Source organism: Anopheles cruzii, chromosome 3 (genome assembly GCF_943734635.1).
Source record: "Anopheles cruzii chromosome 3, idAnoCruzAS_RS32_06, whole genome shotgun sequence".
Taxonomy (NCBI): domain Eukaryota; kingdom Metazoa; phylum Arthropoda; class Insecta; order Diptera; family Culicidae; genus Anopheles; species Anopheles cruzii.
Genome location: NC_069145.1, coordinates 41695430 through 41706273, shown reverse-complemented (window position 1 = coordinate 41706273; position 10844 = coordinate 41695430). Strand labels below are relative to the sequence as shown.

General features: G+C 50.2%; 2 protein-coding genes across 2 annotated transcripts; both read left to right on the top strand.

Moving 5' to 3' along the window:
• Positions 1-2793: 2793 nt before the first annotated feature.
• On the top strand, positions 2794-5934 carry LOC128275059 (trypsin-1-like). Its single transcript, XM_053013435.1, has 4 exons — positions 2794-2948; positions 4849-4999; positions 5085-5479; positions 5563-5934. The coding sequence occupies exons 1-4, from the start codon at positions 2853-2855 to the stop codon at positions 5932-5934; spliced, it is 1014 nt and encodes a 337-aa protein (XP_052869395.1). The 5' UTR covers positions 2794-2852.
• A 1036-nt stretch (positions 5935-6970) lies between these two features.
• Positions 6971-7606, top strand: LOC128270424 (serine protease 56-like). Its single transcript, XM_053007823.1, has one exon. The coding sequence runs from the start codon at positions 6971-6973 to the stop codon at positions 7604-7606; it is 636 nt and encodes a 211-aa protein (XP_052863783.1).
• The last annotated feature ends 3238 nt before the right edge of the window (positions 7607-10844 follow it).

The following is a 10844-nucleotide window of genomic DNA, read 5'->3' as shown; positions in this document are numbered from 1 at the left end:
GCACTATGTCTCCCTAACCCAGCACGGTTTCATGCCCAAACGCTCAACATCAACAAATCTGATCGAATTTGTCTCTGATTGTATGAGCAGTTTGGGCAAGGGCTACCAAGTCGATTACACACTGATACACTACACACTGATCTGAAAGCAGCCTTCGACAGTGTATCGCACGATATACTGCTCGCCAAGCTGGAAAGGCTGGGACTTTCTGAAGCAATCCTGGGCTGGCTCCGATCCTATCTGATTGGGAGACAATATAGCGTGAAAGTTGGTCCTGCCTTCTCTAAACCGTTCACCAGCTCATCCGGTGTCCCGCAGGGCAGCACTCTTGGACCCCTGTTATTCGTGCTGTTCATCAATGACGTCTCCTTCGTCCTACCTGTTAAGTGTTCTCTATTATACGCGGACGACCTAAAACTGTTCATGCCTGTTAAATGTTCTGCTGACTGCGAATCGCTTCAACGAGTGTTTGTTATGTTTACTCACTGGTGTGTCCAAAACTGCCTAACGTTGTGCGCCGATAAATGTGCTGTCATAACCTTCACGAGGGCAAAACACCCGATTACTTTTGACTACCGCGCGGGTACCACCTCAGTTAGGCGTGTCCATTATGTTAAAGACTTAGGCGTTACACTCGACAACAAGCTAACCTTCCACATGCACCACGAGGACATTGTAAACCGCGCGAATAGAGCACTTGGCCTTTTAATTAAAATGACTCGCGAGTTCCAGGACCCCATGTGCGTCAAGTGTCTCTACTGTGCTCTAGTCAGGCCTATACTTGAGTACGGCTCCACAGTTTGGACGCCCTTTCAGGACTGTTGGATCGCGCGTATCGAGGCCATCCAAAAGAAATTTACACGGTATGCTGTTAGGAAGCTTAGATGGGACGATCCATCTAAACTACCACCGTACATCTCGCGCTGCCTCCTTCTTGGCCTGGAAACACTTACCGTACGACGCCGGAACCTGCAAGCCATGTTCATCGCCGGGCTCCTTACGGGCTCTGTCGATGCACCTGCGTTGCTGGATAAGCTGTCGATATCCGTACCTCGCCCTACCGCCAGGCACCACAGCTGCCTAGCAGTACAGCGCAGCAGCAGTCTCTACGCATTTCATGAGCCGATGTCGGCAATGTCCCGTTCATTCAACGCAGTCTACTCACACTTCGATTACCACACGTCAACGGCCACATTCAAAGAGAGACTTCGATACTCATGACCCCAGTGCTGTATTTTAATGTAATAATTTAATCTTAATTAACCTGATGTAATGTTTTTTATACACGTCTCATGTAGCCAATCATGGCCGATGAGTATTTTACAAATATACAAATATACAAATATACAAATATACAAACAGCCTGGTAGTTCCAGTCATCGGAAGTAGGACTTCTCGATCAATAGTCCCGCACAATCCTAATTATCGTGGTCAAACATCCGCCTTGTACACGGCTTGATGCCTTGTTAAACAAATCATAAATAGTAAATCCACAGATCAACAGCGAAATAGACATCTGTCGTGGACCTATCATTGCAATATATTTAGAAACAGTCATTGCAGCCGCACGTATTATGAACAATTTTAGTAGAACCCATCAACAGATGGACAGTTGGAGATGGAGAACCCTTTACACCATGTACTTAAAACATTTCACTCATCAGCGCAGTTCTTCGTCGATGATCGTAGATCACTCCTAGAACAGTCAATTTCTGCTGACTGTTGTTGTTGCGCCGATAGTGTTTTTGTTACTAGTCCAATAGTAGCTTCGAGTACAACGGGTCTCGATTGCATAATGCTGCTCACGCAAGCGTTTCTGTCATAGCTGCATTACCCTGCTTATTGCGTGCAGTTTCATTCTACAATGGAGACGATCGTTGAGTGCTGAAGCTAATGTCCAATTATGCTTTTGTTCTCGGTTTGCTCGCTTTTAAGTGGTCTGTTCTGGCGAAACCATCGATCCGCGAATGCGAAACAAGACGAGATGGACGAAGCGCGAACACTGGCAGCGAGCTAAACGCGATAATGCGATGTCCGCTAGGTAGCGGTACAATCGACCGACAGCAAACCGGTTCGGAGCCTGGAACCGTCGGAGATCCGCTACATGGTGACGCACCCGGTCACGGCCGAGAAGCCCGAAAATATGAATCTTCATTGATCGTGGCGCTATCGGCGATGGAAAAAAACGTTACCGGTATCCGTTACAAACTAAACCAGTGTTGAGAATCCTGGATCGACTAAACCCTCGAAGGGGTGACAAGTTCAAGAGCATGTCCGATTCCAGTGGATCGAACCGGATCCTAGGTCCCACTGATTGATCTTTCGCCAGCGCCAACAGCGCTATCACAGCGACTTCCAATGCGGAGATCTCTCCCACTGATCGCAACCGCTAGGTCCGGCGCCGCTCCAGATGATCGCCGGTCGGTCGAGGTGGGCATCCCTCGGCCGAGGTTAGTTGTTCTCGATCTTGCGCCGCGACTAGAGCGACACACGACGCGATAGCTAACGGTAGGCGCCGCAGCTTGATCGGCTGGCGTTTGTAGGCTGATCAACCGGTACCGACTTGTGTCCAGCGACCAGCCTGGTGGTACCGTGAGGTCTTCCCCAGCAGCTGTCCACCGCGGGAATTGGGGACGACACGGAAAGAAGCTCACTTAATATGCAAAGTTCACATCACGCGCGTAGCGGCGATCAGTGAGAGCTCGCGCTTGGACCACGGACCACGTGCTACGCGGATTCAGTGCGACCTGATCGGTCGGAGTGGCGAAAAGAAAGTTTCGTTTGGGAGCTGTCACCGGGCGATATCTGCGACACGGAACACCGACCGGACAGCCTACTTGTTCCGAGATTCAATGGCGCCCCTCATCACAGCGCGTTGCAGTGCCGGTCGACCATCGCTGCTCTGGCTGCTGATCGTTTGCCTGCTCAATGACACCGTCAGTGGTAATGTAAGTTTCGGCTCGATAGTGTCCATCCGGCATTCCACGTTCCGTTCCGTTGTGTACGTCCCGAAATCCACTCGTATGCGTACGTGAGACCGTGTGTGTGTGTGTCGGTGCAGTAGGATGGGACAGAATGCTAAAAACGGAAGAATTTCTCGACACTTCTGCGCTGGGTTCAACAAACTCCAAAGAGTCCACAATCCGGTGGTGGCTGCGACTGTGGCCCGGGCGAAGGATTACGGACGACTGGGGCAGAATGTGGTCCAAAACCAAGCCAACAGGTTTTTTTTTTCGAACGCAACGGCTCACGATGACGCGCGCTGAAGAAGACAACATTCGTGAATGTGAATTGGGAATTGGCTGGCTGCGTGGGGCAGATCAACGCCAACGCGAAGAAAGAACAGCGCGACATTTAGTTTTGATTTCAAAGTTGAGCAGCGTGATAAGTAGCGATGCGTTGCTAAGCAATTGCACGGTCTCCGTGGCTGGATTCGGCGATCGATGAAGGTGAAGGTGTTCGGTAAATAAGGTCTTCAATGTTTGTTAATGGAAGTTTTGGAAGATTTGTAGATCTAAAGTTCCGGATGCAAAATCAACCATATCAACCATCGCTTGAGTCGAACGTCGAGTGTGAAGTGGAACATGGGCCAAATCTAGAGAAGGAATACAAGTGGGTTGATCCCAGTCAATTTAGAATCAAATATGCAAGGCCAGGGACCTATTTCAAATAAGTGAACGACGAGAGACTTAGTGTATGCAACTTCACATTGTATATGAGGTAGCCAACCCAATCTCAACCTGCCTCTAGACGAGTTTCTTGAAAGATCTATGGCCGAGCAGCATATATTTCTATGTTTCGAAAACACACAGTAAAATGATGATCATTTGACGCATAAGGAAACGGTTCTGGTACTTTCGGCTGTTGGTTCTGCAATATTTGTTTATAACTACATACCATTATTTTGCTTACGCCAGGTCTAGAAGTAAGAAATCCAATTTTTTTTAAAGAAATCACAAGATATTGAAAAAATGGAAAGGAAAAACTCTTTTTTATTCAAAGTATGTGCTATCGCTAGATATACCACATCACTTGTGATACACCACACCTTTTTGGTCCCACCAGGCACATAGCATTGTATTTTTGTTCAGCAGATGAAGTTGATGGTTGTCCCGGACTGACCCATGATTTTTTCTTTGCAGGACTCTGAAAATTGATCAATTTTTTGTCGCCAGTCCCAATCCGATGGAGAAATGGCTTCCTTTTGTACCTGGCGAGCAGAATTTCACATTTGGTTTTTCAGTTTTCCTGCTGTCTTTCGTTCAATTCATGTGACACCTATTTTCCAAACTTCTGGATCCTTCCCAGGGCCTTCAGACGTATCGGGACACATTTAGATGATCCACGAGTTGTTGTTGCGTCTGCGTGTCATTTTCGTCCAAAAGTTCATGCAATTCAGCGCCGTCGGCCTTTTTTGGAGTCTTCCGACGTACTTTGTTTGTTATGTTAAAATCGCCATTTTTTTAAACCACTTAAAGCACTGCAATGTTCCAAGAGTATGATCACCGAAAGCTTGGACAAGCATTTGATGCGATTCTGTAGCAGTTTTGTTCAGCAGTCAGCACAGAAGCAAAGATATCGTTGTTCACAGATCGTTGTTTTCAGGCACAAAAGTCGATATGGGCTAACCTCTTCAAAGATAAGTTGCAAACTAAATTTACTTTTTGGCCAAAACAAGGCAGTGTCGCCAAAAAAGCATAACGAGAAGGACCAAATTGGCAGCTAGAGCCATCTTTTACACAATCCGGTTTCATACTTTAGGACCTGGTATTTTTACCGATCACCAAGATTACCGGGATGCAAAGAGTAAATAACTGTAATCTGTTTATTGACTACCTTCACCTGCAGGTGGCCACCGGGAGGAATGAAGTGGAGAGTGCCGTGCAAATTCAAACACAGAAGAACAACCCGTTCATCGAATGGCTCGCGGGACTGATCGGCAGCCCGGCTCCACCGCCAACGGAGCCACTTACCCCGCCCGAATCGTGCCCGATGTGCAGTGAGTGTTCCTGGCGTTGGTGATGGACTGATTCAGAGTGTGCTGTCCAGGTGCTTACGTAGGACCTGCGTCTCTTACATTCCAGAGTGTGGCCGGACCAACCGTTTGACGCGAATCGTTGGCGGTATGGAAACGAAAGTCAACCAGTACCCGTGGATGGCGCTACTAAAGTACGGCGGTACGTTCTACTGCGGCGGATCACTGATCAGCGATCGACACGTCCTAACGGCAGCGCACTGTGTGCACGGCTTCAATTCCGAAAAGATCACCGTCGTGATGATGGAGCACGACCGTATCCTGACGACGGAATCGAAGTTGCTGACGGCCAAAGTGAAGCGAGTGATCGAGCACAGCGGGTACAACTCGAACAACTACAACAGCGACATCGCCATCCTGCTGCTAGGTAGTGTGATGGAAATCGACGACAGACTGTGTCCGGTTTGTCTGCCGACGAAGAAGAAACCTTTCTCCGGCTACGACGTAAGCGAATCCCCAGGGGGGTGCAGTGTCCACGGTCACGGAACAGGACGTTTACCCTTTATTTTACCCTCTCTCTGATACAGGGTATCGTCACCGGATGGGGAGCCACGTCGGAAAATGGGCCCATCTCCACCAACCTGCAGGAGGTCACGGTACCGATCATGTCGAACGCCGACTGCCGCAAAACGGGCTACGGACCGACGCGGATCACCGACAACATGATGTGCGCCGGGTACAGCGAGGGCAAGAAGGACTCCTGCCAGGGTGACAGCGGTGGCCCGCTGCACGTGATAAAGCAAAACAGCACCGACAACATCCATCAGATCGCCGGCATCGTGTCGTGGGGCGAGGGCTGCGCCAAGCCCAACTACCCCGGGGTGTACACGAGGGTGAACCGCTTTGGGTCGTGGATCCGCAACAACACCGTCGACGGGTGCTACTGCGACGAAGACTAGTGGCAATATCGCTGGGCCTCGCGGGCCCACGCGAATACGCTTTACGACGAATGTAAGATAAACGGCACGACGGAAAGTTAAGTAAATAAATAGGCCGAAGATCGGAGAAGAGAACCTGTTTCCGAAAAGTGTTGCCTCTTCTTCTGCGCGCTGGTTCTTTCACGGGACACGGGATGCTGAAAATCGTCACCTGGTGATTAATGTTAACTGCATTTTTGCCGGGCTGCAATTGTGTCATCCTATTACAGCGCATTCAAACGCAAAGTACAAAACCAAGGGCGGAGACATGGGGCCAAATCATTTCGGTGGCATTTGTTGTAAGATGCGGTTGTTCACTCAGCCTACCCAGATGTTGACGGTGAAAGTAGTTCTGTTCGGCTGCCTTAGTGTTGTGAGCGGCGAAGATAGTAAGGTGGCGGTTAGTAGGCCCTCCGTACTCGGAACTCGGTAGCTGTTGTAAACAGTTTCTGTTAGCTTGCAGGTATTCTGGCGAACCCAATCGCACAGACAGCTGCAAGAGTGGCTTCACAAACCTCTCAAACCCACAAGGGTTCTCAGGCTCTGTTTAAGCTCATACATCCTGAGCCGAGTACTGTCGAAGAAGCCACGCTGGTTAACCCTACGAACCCGTTCGCAGTGTTGTTGGTTTTCCGCAACCCTTCCAGCGTACCTGGCGGAGCAACAGCAGATAAGACTATCGCAAGTGCGACTGCAACTTCGACCACTAATTCTTCTCTGGCCGATCAGCCGGTTTTTGGTGTCGGTGCTATCGTCGAAGAAGTTGTGGCCGGTGGAGTCGCAGCAGTACAACTAGTCTGGTCCCAGTTGGGAGCCACTCTCCAGGGCGGCCTGAACAGCGCGTTCGGAACCAACCAACGTCCTGCCGATCCCCAGTCCCAGAAACCTCCGCCCATTCCGATCGACTTCGGTTACGTTCCTTCATTTTGTCCAACCAGTTGTAAGATGCGTGAGTAGCTCTGATCTGGTTTTGTTACTGTTAGCCACTACAACGGTCGGCCTGTCGGTAGTTTGCGGTATGACCCAGAATAGCACCTTGGCACGCATTGTGGGAGGAGTGGACGTTTCGCCACCAAACAAGTACTCCTGGACGGCACTGCTGCAGTACTACGGACAGAACCGAGGGTCCGGAACGCTGATCAACGATCGCACCGTCATTAGTTCGGCCACCATCATCTCGGGCATGGTGGTCTCCATCCAGATCGCCGTGATCTTCGATGCCTTCGACGCCAGTGCCAGCGACGAGTCAACGAGACGGCCGTTTGCGGTGGCCAGAGCACGAGTGCATCCGCAGTACACAGCGCAGAACCCTTTCCGTAACAACATTGGCTTGCTGCAGCTGGTCGTCCCGATAACGATCAGTCCCAGCTTGATGCCCATCTGCCTGCCCAACAACTATGACAGCTTTGCCGGTACCGAAGCGGTCCTGGCAGGCTGGGGAGCCAGCGACCAGGATGGTTCTCCGTGGCAAACGCTTCGTGAAACGACGATTCCACTCTACTCCGTCGATGAATGCCAACTTGCGTACCCCAATGCGACTGAGGACAACATTTGTGGTGGCGTGTTCTATCCGGTCCCCGCGGACCAACACAAAGCACTGTGCGATGTAAGCACCAATATTCTACACAACGTCATGTTGTTGGACGACACTTAGCCTATTTGGTTGCTTTCCATTTGCAGGGAGACGAAGGCGCTGGGCTAATGTACCCGTCAAAGGTCGATCAATCACTAAAGACCTTAATAGGCGTCGCTTTGGAGCCTGCTGACACCGGGTGTGGCGCAACCAACGAACCGGCGCTGTTTCTTAAATTTTACAAATACGTTTCATGGGCCCAAAGGCAAAGCCCAGGATGTTACTGCTAGTAGTTGCGGTAAGCTCTGACGGAGTCGAATTCACCTTTAAATGAAGACAGGACACAGTCAGAACTGATGCTACATAACCTCCGTTGAACCCCGCATTCCATAACCAGTTTTGCATCATGCGAAAGTGATCGGCACCACCACTGCGTTAAACGCGAAACGGAAAAGAAAATAAAAGCTCTTCAAACCATCGATCGTGCGCTCTCTTGTTGGCCGAAACTGGATTTCAGGTTCACCGTACAGAACATTTCGATGTGTGAAGTGTCCAGCACTCGTACCCTGTGGCCGCAATGCCGTTACACAGTAGAGAAGCAGAAAGTTCGTCAAATTTGACTAATACCGAATAAAGTCGAAAAGAGTATCTTACAGGATTATACTCTGAATTCTCCGACCTACTAACATAACTGACCACAAAAAGAACTGACTGACCTGCCGACCTTACCGACTGCAATAACCTAAGCGCAGCGCAACCAGTAACTGCAATCCTTGCAGCAGCCTAGGGGTCATAGGAAAGCACAACGCCCCATGGCGGAACAACGAACATAACAAACAGAAGAAAAGTCCCCAAGAACCATGAAAAGAGCAAGCAATACCTAACAAAATCTTCACATCCTGCTCTGCCTTCATTTAAACGTGAGATGACCTCGTGAATGAAGACATAGTGAAAACGTGTAACAAAACCATATAACTAGCAAAAGAATAATCCTGAATCCACTTCACGAACAGTTTAGGAACTGAAGGCTCAGCGAAAGACAAGTGGATACGATTTTAGATCCTCTGCGGCAAGAAAGAACACAATAACTTCAGCTTACTCCAAAACGATCTAGCGATCGTCAACTCCACTAAGATAGTCGAAACTTTTGACATTTATTTATAAAAGCCACAACCACCGAGCATTCCTGGCCTGCAAAAAATACCACCTCCACCGCTCGCCAACATCTTGTGTCGGCAGTCCTACTGGACGGCTTAATTAGACCGCATCGACGAAGGAGAGAAATCCACCTTCAAATGCTGTTCTTGATTATTTACTGTTATTTTATTTTCATATCCCTTTCCCCGAAACGGGACACGCACGAAAACCGGACATGCAGTCAGAACGGTCCGGTGCTGCCGCGTACGACATAACGTCCGTTGAACCCCGTTGAATTCCATAACCAGTTTTGTAAGTGCATCATACGAAAGTGATCGGCACCGCCTCTGCCCAAAATGCAAAGGGGGGAAAACAAAACGCTCCTCAAAACATCGATCGTGCGTCCTCTTCTTGTTGGAAGAGTGACCAAAACTTGATTTCAGACTCACCTCAGTTCCAGAGCAAGAACGTTTCGATGGATGAAGTGTGCCCTTCAGCTCGCAGAAAAGTATAAAATTCGCAAATTTGGCGATAGCGAATGCAGTCGAAAAGGATCCATTGGTTAGGACGGAAGTGCTTCGGTAGTTCTTCGGTAGCGATGAGGACGAGCGTTTTCAGCCTTGTCGTCCTGTGCTGTCTTGTTTCGGCCACAGTGGCCAAGCATCGCGCATTAACGAGAGATGTATGTGAGCCTTTTGGTTAGAAAGTGTTGGCGTTTTGTGTTTTTTCTTTCTTCAACATTCGCTCATGTCCTCTGTGCTTCATCAGGATCTGGCGAAGGCAGACATCACACCACCAGCACCGAAGCAGGATGGACCAACCACAGCAAAGCCGCTGGGGCTGATCCTGCTGCCATTCCCGCAGGCCGCTAACAACGTGCAATCGCTCGTGGACATATCGCCACAAACCATCGCGGCCATCCAGTCTGGTGGCAGTCCTTACGCAGGCATCACCGCTTTCGACGAACCGATTTCTGAAGGGAGCAGCACATCTACAAGCGCTCCTTGGAGCGCAGCGCCGATTGTGCACCAGTTCAGTGCATTCGTCGACAAGATCCAAGCCGGATCCAGTCCCCCAAGGCCATCGAAACCCAGTTCCATAGCGCAGCTTGGGATTTTCACCGTCACTCCTGCAGCCAGCAGCACGCAAAGCACTCAGAATGATCCTTTGCCAACCAGCCTACAGGGATTAGTCGCGGGTTCTCAGACCGCACTGGGCAGCGCGGCCAACGCTGCGCAAACCAATGCCAACCAACTGGGAACGAATGTGCAAAGTGGCATCAACAGCTTCCTCGGCATCACCACCAGCAAGCCTGCCAACGATGAACCTGTCAACAGCACCGCTGCCTCTACAACAACTGCTACTGCTGCAGACGGGGGATCTTCGTCCACCACGGTGCCGGCATCATCTACCACCACACAGGCGCCCGCGACAACTACCGCTAACGGGACCACCAATCCGTTCGATGCGTTCGTCAGTAACGTACAGACCTCTATCACCAACCCATCGGGCCTAGCACAGGTAGTAACGGGGCAGGTGGGCTCGAACGTGCAGAACGGACTCGCTAGCCTACTTCAACTTGCCAGTTACCGACCCGCTTCGAAGGCAGCCGGTTCGAAGGATGCCACGAGTCCGGTTCAAGGTGTTTTCGGACGACTCGCTGCGACGCCTACCTCCGATGGGACAGCGGTCAAAGCAACCACCCTGAAATGTGACACATGTGCTCCTGGTCAAGGTAAGAAGCCAGACGCTTTCAGAACCATCTAGAGAACCATCGAACCAAACTCCGAAACTCCTTTCATTCTTACAGATGTCTGTTCACCTGTGCCCGCACTTCGCATTGTTAACGGGAAAGAGGTTAACAATACGACCGAATTTCCGTTTCTGGTACTGATCACGTACCAGGATAGCCCTTCCGGTCAAGGTGCGCTGATCAACGACCGATGGGTCGTGACAACAGCGCATATCGTGAACAGTCTGACCAACATCGGGCTCATCCGAGCGGTAGTCAACACTCTCAAGTCAAGTAGTGCGCACGGACCGTCAAATTCCCGACGGATTGCAAGCAAATTGAGTCATCCCGACTACGTATCCACGAACCTCTTCGCGAACAACGTGGGTTTGATGGCGCTCGAAAAACCATTTACCACGTTCACGCCGGTTTGCCTTCCGACTCAGGCTA